The 19207-nt window shown below is 41.8% G+C and overlaps 1 protein-coding gene across 1 annotated transcript in view; it reads left to right on the top strand.

Moving 5' to 3' along the window:
• The first annotated feature begins 1351 nt into the window (after positions 1–1351).
• LOC135556186 (SH3-containing GRB2-like protein 3-interacting protein 1) overlaps positions 1352–19207 on the top strand; it is a 107589-nt gene continuing 89733 nt past the window's right edge. The window contains 2 exon segments of the mRNA XM_064989180.1: positions 1352–1629; positions 18868–19014. Of these exon segments, the coding sequence (XP_064845252.1) occupies positions 18972–19014 (43 nt within the window). The 5' untranslated portion in view covers positions 1352–1629; positions 18868–18971.

Genomic DNA, 19207 nt, shown 5'->3' on the forward strand with positions numbered 1-19207 from the left:
CCCACGTGTTGAGCACTTGTTGGCTGCTTTTCCATCGCTCTGCGGTCCAACTCATTCCAAACCATCTCAATTGGGTTGAGGTCAGATGATCGGGGAGGCCAGGTCATCTGATTCAGCACTCCATCACACTCCTTCTTGGTCAAATAGCCCTTACACAGCCTGGAGGTGTGTTGGGTCATTGTCTTGTTGAAAAGAAATGATAGTCCCACTAAGCACAAACTAGATGGATGGCGTATTGCTGCAGAATGCTGTGGTAGCCATGCTGGTTAAGTGTGCCTTGAATTCGAGATATATCACTGACAATGTCACCAGCAAAGCACCACCACATCTCCTCCTCCATGCTTCACAGTGGGAATCACACATGCGGGAGATCATCTGTTCACCTACTCTGCGTCTCACAAGGACATGGCGGTTCGAACCAAAAATCTCAAATTTGGGCTCATCAGACCAAAAGACAGATTTCCACCAGTCTAATGTCCATTGCTTCTGTTTCTTGGCCCAAGCAAGTCTCTTCTTGGTGTGATGGTGTGGGGGTGCTTTGCTGGTGACACTGTCAGTGATTTATTTAGAATTCAAGACACACTTAACCAGAATGGCGACCACAGCATTCTGCAGCGATACGCCATCCATCTGGTTTGCGTTTAGTGGGACTATAATGTATTATTAAGAAGCTGGTTTAGAGAATGCCAAGAGTGTGCAAAGCTGTCATCAAGGCAAAGGGTGGCTACTTTGAAGAATCTCAAATATAAAATATATGTGATTTGTTTAACACTTTTTTTGGTTACTACATGATTCCATATGTGTTATTTGTGTGTTGAGGTCTTCACTATTATTCTACAATGTAGAAAATAGTACAAATAAATTAAAACCCTTAAATGAGTAGTTGTGTCAAAACGTTTGACTGGTACTGTATCTTAATTTACAAAGCTAACAGACTGAATTTTAACATCCACCCTCGCTGAAAAAAAATCTGTTCCACTTTTCATGGCTATTTCTGAATCTTTCCCTTTAAATTGCCTTAGAAACGGTCCCTCGCAACGTTGATTGGTCGGGGTTACAGTACGGCCGATACTGACGAGGATATCAAGTTGAGTTTGATTGGTCAAAAGACGAAATATGGTCTAGATATAACAAATAGCTGTGCGGTCTAAACTAGCAACGGTCACACCACAAACTAACGTTATGATTTAATCAGGTGATAATATTGTAGAGAACAATTGAATGGTATGTAATGTATAATGGCATAGGCTAAATAAAACAAAGTAGACATTCATTTAGTAGCACCCTCTTGAATTTCCCATATTCCACTGCATTCTAAAGTACCATCCCGACAAAAATGGGTCCCCGCTGAAAAACTTTGAAAGCCATTGCCATAATGCATTTGCCAACCTTACTTTGTTACAGAAACGTTGTGTTTTAACGCCCAGAGAATCCAGTGTAGCTCTACTGGAAAAGCCAGCCGACTTCACCACAACACATGTCCCTGTGCTGCTTCACTCGTGACAAGTACAGCGACATGTGCATATCAACTCTAATGATGCGGAGACACCGTCACTGAACTAACTACATGGCAATTCTGTCGAAAAAATACCTATTTTACACTGCAGAGAGAAGCCGACGGACGCACAGGTGAATATCATCACGTGTTACAATTTGAATTTGTTTTGGAAGGTGGAGTAGAGATGTTTTGAAAGCGCATCCTTGGTGATAAATTATTGCGTAATCGGTGTACGATTGGGTGTGAAAATGCTATTGTTTCTTCTCGACCGTCGAAGATCTTTGAAAGTTTCAATATGAGTCGGATGAACCATGGTGATTATGAGGGGCGCAAGACAGAAGAGGGAGGCTATTAGGAGCATAAAATAAGATCTTAAATTATAACGTCAACAGATAGCTACATAACACTGTAACCTCCTGAAACACGTTACTAACTTTCCTCTATACTTTTGCTACAGAATATTAATATTAACATCTGATCTTACATTTTCTAAACATGTTTTTTTGAACTTGTGATGCAGCAATAACTACACTGGATCAAACGAGTCTATATTGTAACATGTGACTAATGTTACAGTGTAAATCAACATTTGCATAATATATAAAAATGTATATTTGAATATCCCCTTCCCTACAAAGAACAAAAAAATCACTATCTATATAGTTATTATTGGAAGGTCTATATTATAAGGTCAGGCTATTTTTAAGCCACAAGGCCCGAGGGGGTGTGGTAATTTTTTTATTGAACTTTTATTTAATTAGGCAAGTCAGTTAAGAACAAATAATTATTTACAATGACGGCCTATCAAAAGGCCTCCTGCGGGGACAGGGGCTGGGATTAAAAATACATTAAATAAAAGTATAGGACAAAACACACATCACAACAAGAGATAACACAGCACTACATAAAGAGAGACCTAAGACAACAACATAGCATGGCAGCAACATGACAACAACATGACAATAACATTGTAGCAACACAACATGGTAGCAGCACAAACCAGGGTACAAACATTGGGCACAGACAACAGCACAAAGGGCAAGAAGGTAGAGACACCAATACATCACGCAACGCAGCCACAACTGTCAGTAAGAGTGTCCATGATTGATTCTTTGAATGAAGAGATTGAGATAAAACTGTCCAGTTTGAGTTCTTGTTGCAGTTCGTTCCAGTCGCTAGCTGCAGCGAACTGAAAAGAGGGGCGACCCAGGGATGTGTGTGCTTTGGGGACCTTTAACAGAATGTGACTGGCAAAACGGGTGTTGTGGAGGATGAGGGTTGCAGTAGATATCTCAGATAGGGGGGAGTGAGGCCTAAGGGTTGTATAAATACGCATCAACCAGTGGGTCTTGCGATGGGTATACAGAGATGTCCAGTTTAGAGAAGAGTATAGAGTGCAGTGATGTGTCCTATAAGGAGCATTGGTGGCAAATCTGAGAGCCGAATGGTAAAGAACATCTAGCCGCTCGAAAGCCCCCTTACCTGTCGATCTATAAATTATGTCTCCGTAATCTAGCATGGGTAGGATGGTCATCTGAATCAGGGTTAGTTTGGCAGCTGGAGTGAATGAGGAGCGATTACTATAGAGGAAACCAGGTCTATATTTAACTTTAACCTGCACATTTGATATGTGCTGAGAGATGGACAGTGTACCGTCTAGAAATACTACCAAGCACTTGTAGGAGGTGACTACCTCAAGCTCTAAACCCTCAGAGGTAGTAATCACACCTGTGGGGAGAGGGGCATTCTTCTTACCAAACCACACGACCTTCATTTTGGAGGTGTTCAGAACAAGATTAAGGGCAGATAAAGCTTGTCAGACACTTCAGACCCACTTCAAGGGTTTGAACTGTCTGTCCTATATCTAGCATGGTGGTGGCAGTATCATGCTGTGGGGATGTTTTTTAGAGGCAGTGACCGGGAGAGTTGTCAGGATTGAGGGAAAGATGAACGGAGCAAAGTACAGAGAGATCCTTGATGAAAACCTGCTCCAGAGTGCTCAGGACCTCAGACTGGGGCAAAGGTTCACCTTCCAACAGGACCATGACCCAAAGCACACAGCCAAGACAACGCAGGTGTGGCTTCGGGACAAGTATCTGAATGTCATTGAGTGGCCCAGCCAGAGCCCGGACTTGAATTCGATCAAACATCTCTGGAAAGACCTGAAAATAGCTGTGCAGTGACACTCCCCATCCAACCTGACAGAGCTTGAGAGGATCTGCAGAGAAGAATGGGGAAAACTCCCAAAATACAGGTGTGCCAAGCTTGTAGCGTCATACCCAAAAAGGCTGTAATCGCTGCCAAAGGTGCTTCAACAAAGTACAGAGCAAAGGGTCTGAATACTTATGTAAATGTGATTATGATTTTAAAAAAATACTTTTGAAAAAAAGTCTATTAACCTGTTTTTGCTTTGTCATTGTGGGGTATTGTGTGTAGATAGGCGAGGTAAAAAAAATGAGATTTAATCCAATTTGAAATAAGGCTATAACATAACAAACAATTTGGCAAAAATCAAGGGTTCTGAATGCACTGTATAAGAAAGCTCAGGATTTTTGTTTGTTTTTCTAAACACATACAGTAGTTCATTGGAAACATTACAAATATTTTTGTCGGATCGCTGCATTTCATTCCAGCAAGCCATGACACCCATAGGGCCTTATAAAATATGATCCTTTTTTTTTCGCCTGACTCTGTTTTGTATTCTCCCAAATTAATTTCCAGGTTTCCATTTTCCCAATTTTTTTATAGAAAAACAAATGGGATATTTTAAGCCCATTCAATGCTTAAACCTCATCAGTAGACCACTTTTGAGGTCTGGATTTTTTGTTGTTGTTGGTGTAGTTACCCTTTAACTCCAGTGTGCACTTAGGAAGTGGCTGTTGTTTAGTGATGTTTTTGTACTGCATATGTGATGGTAGAGTTAGCAAAACAAATACCCACTGGATCGATGCAAATAATCATGATATCAACAAACATTTAATTGAGAAGGTTTTTGGGAGAAAGAAATGTAATTGAAGTTGTTAGGTTTATATCCCATCCTACATCCTGATAATAACAGGTTCTGACCACTAGATATAGATGTCTTGTAGTAAAAAAATATAGAGGAAGATAAGTGTTTCCAATGACATCACCAACCAATTAGTGGACAATTAAAATCACATGATGCACACCGATGATGCCATTGGAAATCTTTTCACTAGCAAACATAAACATGCCATTTTCACATATGATGGTGCTGGAGATGATCAATATTTTCTAATTTCTCTCCCTTTTGAGGTGGGAGGATTATGAAAGTTCACAGAAGTAACAAATGAAGGTAGAACTACCAATTAGTGTTTTTACTGAAAACAATTTTGTTTATTAATTATTAAGTGATTAAAACCAATCTCTCTAACCAAATGACATGAAAAATATCAGAATTACTGCAATTGAATTGACCACAATGAGAAATCATAGTCACAGACCACAGTTGCAGTATAGTAAAGAAAAGTAGTGTAGTTCAGTACAGTAGAGCACACATGAGTATAGTACAGTATAATATACTCTACTGTACTGTGCTCTACTTTACTATACTGTACTTTTACTGTGCTCTGATAAGCTGTACTGTGATGTCCAAACTTGTGAAACATAGATGTATATGGTTGGTACAGTAAAAAAAAGTAGGGTTCAGTAATATACTCTACTGGACTGTACTGTATAGAACTATTCTCTACTTAACTTTTCTTTACTGCACTGTATTCTACTGTACTATACTCTGCTGTACTGTTACTCCACTCTTACCTTTACTGTACTGTGCTATGCTATACTGGACTCCACTGTGCTCTATAGTGATGAGCTAACTTGTTAAACTATTATTGGTACAGATTTAGTCCAGTCTGGACCAACCAAATGTGGTTTTGTTTGGGGGCAGCACTCATTGGAACGATAGCTAGTGAGTAGAATAATACCCGCACATGCCAAGGAGAATATTCATTTTGTCTACCTTTGTGTACCTCAGGATACATCACCACGAAGAGAATGACATTCATAATTATGCATTTCTGTATTGTACAGATCAAGGACCCATCACTCTAGTTCATCACGTCAAAATAGACGTTTTCAAACTCAAAGTGTCATATCATAGCTAACACCCAGTCTTTCTGCGGACATCTTAATTCGGGGTAGATACTTAAGAGTTTTTGGGTAATGTATAGACTCTGTTCCCAGGACAGACAGACATGAGACAGATGGATGTCATGGGTTGAAGTCCTCCGCCCCCCTCCCCCCTACATCTTTCTCTCATTTATCTGATTACCGAGGGAGTTTTTAATGAGGACTAAGAGTCGAGTGGCGCACCAGAGCTAAGAGGTCCCTGACGCAGCCTGGCTCCACTCTGAGCCCCTTGGCAGGCATCATAACCACCACGGCCCTCCTCTCCTGGCCTGGCTAACTCTCCACACACATGCCCACTTTGAGAGAATTTAGCAGCTGGTCAATGTTTATTACGCAACCCTGAGATCTACCACATGAAAAAGCCTTCTGGAATCGCACAACATCGTTAGAACAGAGGGAAAGAAAAGGAAGAAAACCAGAACCAACATTTTTCTGAAAGGGTTGAGTAATTGTCTTTTGGCAGTGCGAACGGTGGTCATTTAGTGAGGTCGATTTGGGCTAAGGTGGTTGATTTGAGACGTCTGTCTGTCTGACCATTGAACAATCTTGATTTCCATTTTGGAAATTAGCTACAGTTAGCTCGCTCGACGACAGCCGGTCTGATCGATTAGCCTGAGTGGATCACATAAGATCTGTTGAGTCAGGGCCTGCTTCGGAGTGTCAGATTGAAATGTCATAGCAGGTTCAACAGACGCTTACACTGTATCTTTCGCAACTCCGAGGGTTTTGACAGTTATCATCTGACGTGTGTGTGTGTGTGTGTGTGTGTGTGTGTGTGTGTGTGTGTGTGTGTGTGTGTGTGTGTGTGTGTGTGTGTGTGTGTATGTCGTCTCTTTTATCGTAACAGGAATCTGGTACACATAGGCCTCTCATTCCTCTCTGTAACACACTGGCCCACTTGACTATGCATCATGACCAGTCATACTAGTCCTAATGTTTAACTAGTGTCCCTGCTCCTCTTCCATACCCTTGTAAATCAGACATGGTCTTGGCATGGTCGCTCATCAAATCAAATCAAATCAATGTTTATTTGTCACATACACATAGCAGATGTTAATGCGAGTGTAGCGAAATGCTTGTGCTTCTAGTTCCGACAATGCAGTAATAACCAACGAGTAATCTAACTAACAATTCCAAAACTACTACCTTATACACACAAGTGTAAAGGGATAAAGAATATGTACATAAAGATATATGAATGAGTGATGGTACAGAGCGGCATAGGCAAGATGCAGTAGATGGTATCGAGTACAGTATATACATATGAGATGAGTATGTAAACAAAGTGGTATAGTTTAAAGTGTCTAGTGATACATGTATTACATAAAGATGCAGTAGATGATATAGAGTACAGTATAAATGTATACATATGAGATGAATAATGTAGGGTATGTAAACATTATATTAAGTAGCATTGTTTAAAGTGGCTAGTGATATATTTTACATCAATTCCCATCATTTCCCATTATTAAAGTGGCTGGAGTTCATACTGTCAGCTCTCTGGCCGGGCCTCTGATAGAAAGAGGAGTTTGAAATGGGCATCAATTAGGGGTGGCACAATTACTGTATAACCGTGTAACCGATGGTTACGGATGAAGACCGTCATAAAAAGGAATCACAGCTGACCGTAGATGGGACGGCGAGGCATTCGTGCGGTTGAGTCCGTTTCTGCGATTTATTATGGACTCTTAGCAACATCATTCAACGTTGTTGCCCCTTGCCGAAGCAAGCAAAGTGTTGTAGCAAACAATTAATAGAATGGGCTTGGAACTTCTAACCATAAAGATCCTATTCATAGATTGCAACTCCGCCACTTGTTCGCGTTGCGCCATTGTTATGAGCGTTCTCAAGCCACACTCTATGACGCAATCATTTCCATGGTAATATAGAATGTTCATTCAACTGATGTTATCTGATGTGGCTCATGCAATGGAATGTATTTTTTGTGATTTCAGGTGAGTTGAATCAACACATCACAGCACATATTGATATGTACCTGTCCCGCTTCTATTTCCTGCTCTGCTCCTATTGGTACATTGGCTGCCAGTCCACCCATTATGCCATCATTGACTTGAATGGGGAAGGGCATCCTATTCATTCTATTTCTATGGCAACACATGTGGTCAGGAGTAGAGGAAAGGAGAAAATGTACTATTCGAGTAGAACGCGATCATTTGGCTGGCCAGTAACTGTCATCCAAAATTCCATGACTGTCACAGCCCTAGTATCAACAAAAACAACAGGATGTTCAACACCAAACTGTGGTTCCCTCTGCGTATTATATTAGGCAACACATGATGTTCATGTCCCATTAGCTTATGGTATATGAGCAGACCTCATTTTAAATACTATTTGAAATCTTTGCTCTACCCTGCCAGATGGGCAGGTTTTGCTGTTTTGGGAATATTTTCTTTATCCATTAAGCCAGGCAAGCTCAGTCAAGCGCAGTATTTTAAATATATTCAAAATGATTTTGAATTGTATTTGAACCCAAGTCTGAATGTGAGAAGAGGACTCAGTCTACCAGCCAGGGAGAGCCATGGAGAGTTCAAGGCAGGGTTGAGGATGGGAAATTGTGAGGGAGCGGAGCGCCAAGCAGACCGGGTGGGGTGTGAGTTTTGGGTGTGCTTGCCTGGGAATGAAGCCTGGGAAAATGCCTCCTTCCCTCCCGTCTTCTGTCCTGTGTTGCACAGTTAAACCCTGCAGCATAAACAGACTGATCCTAGAGCTTTACTCTACACAAAGGTCTGACACCTACACCACACCGTCTGCAACCCAAATGGCACCGTATTCCATATGTAGTGCACTACTTTTGACCAGGGCCCACAGGGCTTTGGTCAAAAGTAGTGCGCTATGTAGGGAATAGGGTGCCATTTGTGACATAGTCACCATCACACCACTGCCTGACTGTGAGAGAGATAGAAAAAGGGATGTTTGTGTTTTGTGTCCTAGTCAGAGCCTGTTCAGACCTGTCTTTATGACGTCATTAGAACGGTGTCTGAATACCGGAGCATAAATAGCAGGGGATAACACCCGAGCTGCTGATGCAGGGATGATGCACCCATACAAGTACGCACGGATGAACAAACACACCTGCGGGAGTCATCAACCATGAATTATCCATCTCTGGTTGGTAGAAGGAATTTGGGCCCTATAAAATCAGTTTTATTTTTGGCCTGATTACGTTTGTGTTTGTTTCCAAAATTCTGTTTCCCTCCCTCTTTTTTATCCAAGTTTTCACTCTCAAATAGACAAACTACTAGTTTGGATGTTCTCAGTCCGCAACAATGCTTAAACCACGTCATGAGACCACTTTTGAAGTCTGGGAAAAATTTGAGAAATGTAGATTTTTTGCTGTAGTTACCCTTTAATTCCAGTGTGCACCTAGCAAGACGCTTGCTTTTGTTTAGCAGTGTTCAAATCTAATTTTTATTGGTCACATACACATATTTAGCAGATGTTATTGCGGGTGTTGCGAAATGCTTGTGTTCCTAGTTCCAACAGTGCAGTAGTATCTAACAATACACAAATCTAAAAGTAAAAGAATGGAATTAAGAAATATATAAATATTAGGACCAGCATTGTTGGGAATGGCATGAACTAGAATACAGTATATATGAGATGAGTAAAGCAGTATGTAAACATTATTAAAGTGACTAGTGCTCCATTAATAAAGTGGACAGTGATTCCATGTCTATGTATGTAGGGCAGCAGCCTCTAAGGTGCAGGTTTGAGCAACCGGGTGGTAGCCTGCTAGTGATGGCTATTTAACAGTCTGATGGCCTTGAGATAGAAGCTGTTTTTCAGTCTCTCGGTACCAGCTTTGATGCACTTGTACTGACCTCGCCTTCTGGATGGTAGTGGGGTGAACAGGCCGTGGCTCGGGTGGTTGATGTCCTTTCATGATCTTTAAATAATAATAATAATAATAATAAATTCTCCCCAATTTTGTGGTATCCAATTGTTAGTAGCTACTATCTTGTCTCATCGCTACAACTCCCGTACGGGCTTGGGAGAGACGAATGTTGAAAGTCATGCGTCCTCCGATACACAACCCAACCAAGCTGCACTGCTTCTTAACACAGCGCGCATCCAACCCGAAGCCAGCCACACCAATGTGTCGGAGGAAACACCGTGCACCTGGCAACCTTGGTTAGCGCCCACTAGATGATGCAATAATCATGATTTCCTTCTGCCAGGTAAGCATAGGCTACTTTGTAGTTAACATTTAATTGATAAGGTTTTTGCGAAACCCTTTCCATCTACTACAAGACTTTTGAATATTGTTTTATTCCATGTTAATGTATGCATTCGGTGATTCCGTCCGTGTTCTCCATGTCGCAGATTTGATAGGGCCCTAATGGTTGAAGCAGTTGATTCTGGAAGAGGAATGGTAGATCCTAGGGCATCACTCAGGTTGGTCTGTGTGTGTAGATTTGTGCCTTTACTCTACAGGCGTGCCTGTACTGTACAGAGGCTGTTAGTCTTCCTCTTGTAACCCGGACTTTTCAAGTGGACTTCAAACTCATGCGTTAGTCTGTAAATGTCATAGCTGAGTCATTTCCCCGGGTCTCCCCATGGCATGCCTGTATGAGGCAGAGGCAGGTGGAGTGGTGTGAGGCAGCGAGGTGCACTGTTTCAGTAGTGTGGTGGTGACCCGAGGCTCTGCGTATGGAGTCAGGGTGGGAGAACATGTGCTTTATTATGTGACACATTTCAGCTGGTGTGAAGTAACTCGCTGACGAGCACGACTGTAGGGCTGCGCAGGAGGGTTTATGTGTGTGTCCCTCTGATATCTCCTGCTTTTATTCGCTGGAGGGAAGCTCCGACATGATGTTCCGGCCTTTGGTGTGTGTGGTTGTTTGTGTGTGCTATGTGTAGGAGTGCCCAATATTCACGTTCTCTCTATTGGCTCCATAAGGGACCTCACCACGCAACAGTGCACGGTATGGCATAGCACAGATGCATCATAGCACAGAACAACATAGCACAGATGCACCTTGCATCATAGCACAGAACAACATTGCGGAGCACCACAGTATTATAGCACCAGTCAGCAGTCCTACAATTGGACTCACCCCAATAGCACCAGGGCTCCTGCCAGGTGACCTAGGAATTATAGGACTCCATATCTCCATGGAGACCAGCCATTGGGGCCTGAAAAGGGGGCCAGGTCAGAATAGTCTTGGACTCGGAGGAGCTCACACCCTACATTAGGTTTTTAGGCTGCTGAGTACTTCACTGCGTAAGCAAAACCCATATTAGCTTCCTCGTGGGTGGCCAGTCGGAACAAGAGACTTACAGAGGAGAGAAAGAGATTGATATGGTTATGAAAGTGTGATCGTTTATGGATCATTTCTGAAACGCCATCCCATATATAATTGCATTATGCTTAGAGCTGTAACTTTCTACTTTTAGCCTAGTGGTGATGGCCTGCTATGCCTGGACAAATATCACACTCTTTCCTGATTATAATTCCATAACTTTTTCACTTTTGAATCTCCTTTGAAACGTCCTCAAATCACGTCAGTTGCTAACTCCATTTTGAGGTTTTGGGGAAACTAGCTCATCAGAGCAGGCAGTGTATTGTATATGTATGTTTAAAGATGGGATCTGATAGTGGAGTGAGTAATGCTGTATGTTTATACAGACCTGTCCCCTGTGGACGTGCTAATAGGTTCTGAGTAAGAGGAACACTTTGGGTTGGTGTTGACATCACCTCATTAGTTCAGGCTGCAGACCAGACCACGGAGCGTCACACACACTGGTGACTAACTAATCTTTTCCACTCGGTGTGTGTATGTGTGTTAAACTGTGGAGCAGAGAAAAAAACAAGGCTGAGTGTAAACTGAGATGTCACCGTCATCAGATTTGCCACTGAACTGGTTCTACTGTGCCCTATACTATGAATCAGGCTTGAGGAGGTAACTTTGGTCAACTCTGAGTTCAACTCAGGATAACCGGTACCACGAAAGTGGCTCACCTTTTAGTCAGGTACATTTCAATGGCAACAAATCTAACTGACCACAATCACATAACTTTTGACCCCAACCACACAATGTCTGACCACAACCACTCATCATCTGACCACACAACTGCTGACCATAGCCACACAACTTCTGACCACAACCACACTACTGCTGTCCACATCTAGGAACCACAACTACTGACCACAACCACACAACTGCTGACCACATTTAGTGACCATAGCCACACAACTACTAACCACAACCACACAACTTCTGACCATAACCACACAACTACTGATCACAACCACAAAACTACTGACCACAACTGTTGACCACAACCACAAAGCTACTGACCACAACTACTGACCACAACTACACAACTGCTGACCACAAGCACACAACTACTGATCACACAACTTATGATCAGAACCACACAACCACTGAACACATTTGGGGACCACAACTACACAACTATTGACAACACAACTTTTAAATGCAACCGCACAACTACTGACCACATTTACTGACCACAACCACACAATTGCTCACCACATCTCATGATCACAACCACACAACTACTAACCACAACAACACATCTTATGACCACATAACTACTGACCACCACAATTACTGACTACAACCACACATCTACTGACTACATTCACACAAATACTGACCACAACCACACAACTTCTGACCAAACAATTACCGATCACATCACAACTACGGACCACAACCACACAACAACTGACCACTACTATTGACTACAACCACACAACTACTGACCACTACTATTGACTACAACCACACAAATACTGACCACAACCACAAGTTCTTCCAACACAACTAAATCACCATAACTACTGACCACCACCATTACTGACCACAACCACCTAGGCATAACTACTGAGCCCAACCACACAACTACTGACCACAACCACATAACTTCTGACCCCAACCACATAACTTCTGACCCCAACCACATAACTTCTGAACACACCACTACTGACCACTCAACTACTTACCACAATTACTGACCACAGCCACACAACTGCTGACCACATCTACTGACCACAACCACACAACTACTGACCACAAGCACATATATTCTGACCACACAACTATTGACCACACTTCTAATCACCATAACTACTGACCACAAACACACAACTACTGACCACAAAACTATTGACCACCACAATTACTGACCACAGCTACTGACCACACAACTGCTGACCACAACTATTGAACCACAACTACTGACCGCAAAACTACTGATCACAACTATTGCTCTGGTCTGCACTAGCTCTGGTCCTGGATGTAGCTAGCTAGCTGTGCCTCGCACTAGCTCTGGTCTAGCTCAGGTCTGTGCTATAAATTATATCTACGTAAATGTACATGCATATAATTACTACCAACAATAATTGCAACACTTTCACATGTTCAGGCTATCCTAACTTAAAATTCATGAAAACTTTTATGAACTAATAACTATATACATTTGAATACTTTAACCCAACAACAGTAACTCTTAAATTGTTCGAGCTACATACACCAAACCAGCTTTCAAATGTTCAGGCTATCCTAACTTCAAAATCTGTAAAACTTTTATCAACTATAACCATAAGTATTTGAGTAAAATAATAGGTTGCAAGTTCAAACCCCCGAGCTGCCAAGGTACAAATCTGTTGTTCTGCCCCTGAACAGGCAGTTAACCCACTGTTCCTAGGCCGTCATTGAAAATAAGAATTTGTTCTTAACTGACTTGCCTAGTAAAATAAAGGTGAAAAAATAATAATTTTTTATCCTAACTTCAAAGTCTTAACATGTTTTACAGTCTATCACTATAGAAATGAGTATAAAATAACCCACCAACAATAACTCTTAAACCGTTCAAGCTAGATACAACAAACCAACTTTCAAATGTTCAGGCTATTTTAACTTTTCATCTACCTACTTTTTCACCTATAACCAGTTCCCATCATTACTACTGCAAACAGTATCACTACTATAACATTTTTCTAAACCATACATACTTTAAAACTGCTTTGCTTTAAACATTTACCATTACCACAAAATACTTTTAAGAGTTAAAGCAAGTCCCATCAATAGTACTTCATGTACAATTGCAATCTAGTTGTTATTATTATAATATGCATATGGACAGGAGTTTTTCCTGATTACATGACCTAAGGCCTAGAGTTTTGTCCTGGCCAGGTAGTTAAAACTGTAGAGGTCTGTAGTCTTACAGAGTGTTATTCAGGCCAGGTAGAGAGGAAAACCTGTAGGGGCCTGTAGTCTTACGGAGTGTTATTTAGTGTAGACTGTGGTAGAGGCTAAGTAGAGAGAGGCTCCACAATAAACAACCAATCGGGGGAGTAAACAGTAAACCTATTGTTTCTGTGAAGAGGTGGGCTCACTGCTCAGTCTTACTGGAAGAGGCATGTTGTGTTGCTACCATCACATACAGCAGTTATCCCTTATTAGTTTAAGACCATTGGGACCACTGCAGGAAGATAAAGCACCAATGTCCACAGTGAGTCGTCACACTGAGTCAATGTGATCTGATGTTCTCCTCTGAAAAGGAAGTCCATTCAGCTCCCCTGGCCCTTGGGCTGTGTGTCAGGTCTCTGTCTCAGTCCTGAACGGCAGCAGCGTGGCTCTTCTTGCAGGTTGCCGTGGCGATCCACAACTCCCCTCTCACCCCTCTGTCAGCCCTGGTGATGAGGAATGCTGATTAGGAAGCGGTGGGTTCTAACCAAAACATTCCACCAGGCCAAGCGAGAGCAAGACTCAGCAAGGAGGTGATAAGACTGGGCTGTCCATGTGCCTACGTGCCGCTCGGCCAGCCATGTCCTCTGTTTGTCTTGCCCACAGTGACCTAATGACACAATGACACCCCAGACACAGCTCACTTTGCCCTGCCCAAGGGAGAGGGAGAGACTTAGGGTAAGGGTGGGGTTATCCGGGCCTTTTAGGGTAATTAGCATCCACTTACTGGTTGTTGGTCTGCTGACGTTTGATTGGTTTGTTTAGTCTGTTGCTGATGGGGTTTAGCTCTGCCTGTAGTGAGACTGGGACACACACTACCTTAAAGGCCCAGTGCAGCCAAAAACGTGATTTACCTGTGTTCTATATATATTTCCACACTATGAGGTTGGAATAATATTGTGAAAAGTATGATGATGCCTTTTGAGTATACGAGCTGTTTGAAAAGACTGGCAGAAATTTCAGCCTGTTTTGGTGGAATGGAGCCTTGGCCTTTCCATGGTGACATTACAATGACCATAATGACCATAATCCATTGCATGCCTATTTGTCTGGTATGTGTTTCTTTTATGCCTGCTACGTTAAAGAGACAGAATAATGTGTGTTGAGCGGGATAGAGAGCAATTGCTTCACAACTTATTTCTACCTGAATATACATGATCTAAGTGGGCTCCCGAGTGGCGCAGCGGTCTAAGGCTTTGCATCCCAGTGCTAGAGACATCACCACAGACCCTGGTTCAATTCCAGGCTGCACCACAACCGGCTGTGATTGGGAGTTCAATAGGGCTGCGCACAATTGTCCCAGCATCGTCCGAAGTTAATTGTAATGTTAATTGTAATGTTTTTTTTCTATTAACAATGTAAAAATGAACAGCTGTACGGAAAGACTCGTGTGAAAGCCAGGAGGAACTTCTTGATGCAATTAAAGCCTTTACATCCAGGAAAACTCCAAGGCTGGATGGCATACCAGTTAAGATATATTTTTTGATGTACTCGTTATTAGCATGTTTTAACCACTCCTATAAAAATGGTAGATTATCAGATACTCAACAAGGTCTGATTTCGCTATTACTAAAACAGGATCCAGGTAGTAAGTATAAAGATTCAGTCCATTTAAAAAATTGGAGGCCCCTTACACTTCATTGTTGTGATGCAACAATTCTAGGACAGTGCATATAATTAAAAAGGTATTGTCGAATATGATTCATCCTAATCAGACAGGTTTTTAAACGGACGATACCTTGAAGATAATATAACACAAGTACTGGAAACAACAGAAAACTGTGAAAAATCTGTGAAACCAGGCCTGGTAATCATATCTGACTTTGAAAATGCTTTTGATAAAGTATGACTGGAATTTACATATAAATGGAATATTTCAATTTTGGAGAATACCTTTTTCAATGGGTTAAAGTTATGTATAGTAACCCTACGTGTGAAATAGTAAATAATGGTTACTTCTCAGAAACTCTTAACCTATCAAGGAGTAAACAAGGTGGTCCACTATTGGCATATCTATTTATTATGACCATTGAAATGTTAGATATTAAAATCTAATTATAATGTGTACTATATTATGTATTGGATCACAAAAAAATACAACTTTTACATTACTGTGTAGTTTACCAATAAAATGGTCTGACAGTGAAGTGGACATACTCAGTATTCATATCCCGAAAGAAAGAAATAATCTCATTACAATACATTTTAATAGAAAGTTAGCAAAATAAAAAAAAGTTAGACAAGATCTTGCTACCATGGAAAGGAAAATACATGTCCACTACCGTTCAAAATTTTGGGGTCACTTAGATATTTCCTTGTTTTTGAAAGAAAAGCACATTAAATAACATTAAAATGATCAGAAATATTGTTCATTTTGTAAATGACTATTGTAGCTGAAAAACGGCAGATAAAAAAAATAAAAATGGAATATTTACGTTGGCATACAGAGGCCCATTTATCAGCAACCATCGCTCCTGTGTTCCAATGACACGTTGTGTTAGCTAATCCAAGTTGATCATTTTAAAAGGCTAATTGATCATTAGACAACCCTTTTACAATTGTTAGCACAGCTGAAAACTGTTGTGCTGATTTAAAGAAGCGATTAAACTGATCTTACAAGATCTTCAGTTTCTCACATGGAATAGCCTTCATTTCTCAGAACAAGAATGGAGTGATGATTTTCGGAAGAAAGTTATTTGTTTCTGGCCATTTTGAGCCTGTAGTCAAACCCACAAATGCTGATGTTCCAGATACTCAATTCCACCATAATTGCAAAAGGGTTTTCTAATGATTAGCAAAAGGGTTTTCTAATGATTAGCCTTTTAAAATTATAAACTTGGATTAGCTAACACAACTTGCCATTTGAACAGGAGTGATAATGGGCCTCTGAACTAGAGGTCGACCGATTAGGATTTTTCAATGCCGATTATTGGAGGACCAAAAAAGCAGATTCTGAGTAATCGGACAATTTAATTTTTTGTTGTGTATTTGTATTTAAAATGCTATATTTATAGAAAATATATAAGGGGGATTGCAAATGATGCAGACAATTATATTGATAGAACGGTGAAAGGTCTCCTGCTCTTTTTTTCTATCTTAATGTTTGTTTGTGTCAGCTCAGCCTCAGTTTGACACCCTTAGTCATCCCCTTGACTGCCGCTGTCCCTCGCCACTCCTGGTCTCCCCTCTCGTCTTTGCACCGCTATCACATGCCGAGGGGACATGTTTGACCGTTGCCCAGCACTCGGGACAGAAGTACCATCTTCACTCTTCCAGCACTCAAATCATCAATCACCCTCCTTTCAAATAGATCGCCAGAAAATTGACACTTTACCTTTAGCTTACTATTGGATATATATTCAATTGGTTTCTGGGTTAGTGGAAAAACACTGCTGTTTTTGTTGTTGAAAAGGGATGTGAAGGGATCCAGAGACGAATGATAGAGGAACGATGTGCCAAGTGCAAGACTGCCCTCTGCTGATGCGAGACTAAAAGTAGGTCAGCGAGAGAGACTGATGGAGGCTGGGAGCGAGCGTGCGAGAGGGAGCGGGAGAGGATGAGGGGATGTCTTGGCAGCCTGTTTGTTTGTCCAATTCTGCTGCATTTGAAATGGAAAATCCCCCACCGTGTTACAGTGTCAAACATGTGGGAGGAATATCTGGAAATTAAGAACTGCTGTATCATGAACTTCAGCAGATGAATGATTGTGTCTGTAAGCGTCGAGAGCAGGCTGTTGAGCTCTGCTAAAAGTGGAGGAGGAAAAGAGATACTGAGTTGAGATGACACTGCAGCAGCAGGCTCAGCTCTGCTCTGATATTCTGATATCAATGACATCTTTCTCTCCGCTCCGGAGCAGAGAGGACGGGTCATACAGTATTCTGGGACAAAGAGTCAGTTGAGCGAAGCCAGTAGTCATGTTTTATGTAGGAGTTGCACACGTGTAAAACATGTAGTGTCATCAGGTCACAACTATAACTGTTTGATGGAGACTGTATCCGACTCAGGCTTGAGACAGGCAGTGCACCACTTCAACGGGATATTCTAGGCTTAGTAAAAATGTGTCCTGTCCGATGTTACATTTCTAGATGCATTTTAATTTGTCCGCCTGTCTTTACAGTTATGCAGTCAGTTCAGTGTCTGATTTCAGAGTGTCTAAGATGACATCTGATTAGGCGCTGAAACTGCAATCTATTACATTATTTGTTTTTTTCCTTCATTTTAATTCAATTGCATTTTGATGTTGTAGGTAATTTGATTTGTTTTATACCAACAACCATCTATGTAGCATATGGGACCCCTGACATCTAAGGGTGGTTAACCGTTGTGTCAACCACAGTGACGTTTAAAAGACATCTCAACACTGCCAAGTGTAATAATCCGAGTGATGAGTTCACAAGGCCAGTGTTATGACACTCTGGCAGTGTCAGATGTATAGAAAGAGATGCACTGTTAGAATACAACCAGCAGGAGGCAGCAGAGGCATGTGGCACTGGTGCCTCTGCTGCAGAATGTTTGTCTTTCCATCCTGTTTATTGTTTATGTTTATTTGATTTCCTCCATACATTAATGAAAGACTGTTAAAAGTAGGAGTATTCATCCTATTTCATTGTATTTCTCTTACTAATCTGACACATTGTTCTCACCCTTATCTCTCCTTTTGCTCTCCTTGCTCATTTCCCTCTTTCTCCCAGGGTGCAAGGGGTTAATGCCACTTGCCCAGTGTTCAGTGCACAGAGAAGTGGCTCTTTTCTATATAGGTCAGGTACACTCAGGCTGTTTGTGTATCGTCACTTTTACTGACCGACAGCACTTCTACAGGACTACATTAGCATTTTCCACAGGTCCCTCAGTGTGTGTGTGTGTGTGTGTGTGTGTGTGTGTGCATCTGTCCCCTCAGCCAGGGAGCTCAGTCAGGTGCAGTCATCCTCATTCCTCCTCTAATGCGACTGGTCCCTCTCTTTCTTTCTCTCCTCACAGACTCTCTGCCGTCCATCTCTATTTCCCATCCCTTCGTCCTTCCATCTCTCTGTCCCCCTGTGGATATTCCAGATATGTGACCTGCTCCATGGAGATTGCTGTAGATGGCTGAGGAGCTGTGTACCGGCTGGTTTCGCATTGTCGCAGGTATGCGCACCTCTCTCTCTCTTTCCTCCCCTCTCTGTCAACTTCCTCTGCGTGAATGTGTGCAGGTGCACTACTGCACTGCAACTGTGTGCGTTGCGGTGCTTACAAGTATGTGTGCATTCGATAGTTGTGTTGTCTTTTTTATTTCTGTGCGTGCGGATGTATACATGCCCCTCCCAAATGTACCTGTTAC

Source organism: Oncorhynchus masou, chromosome 15, assembly GCF_036934945.1.
Source record: "Oncorhynchus masou masou isolate Uvic2021 chromosome 15, UVic_Omas_1.1, whole genome shotgun sequence".
Classification (NCBI taxonomy): domain Eukaryota; kingdom Metazoa; phylum Chordata; class Actinopteri; order Salmoniformes; family Salmonidae; genus Oncorhynchus; species Oncorhynchus masou.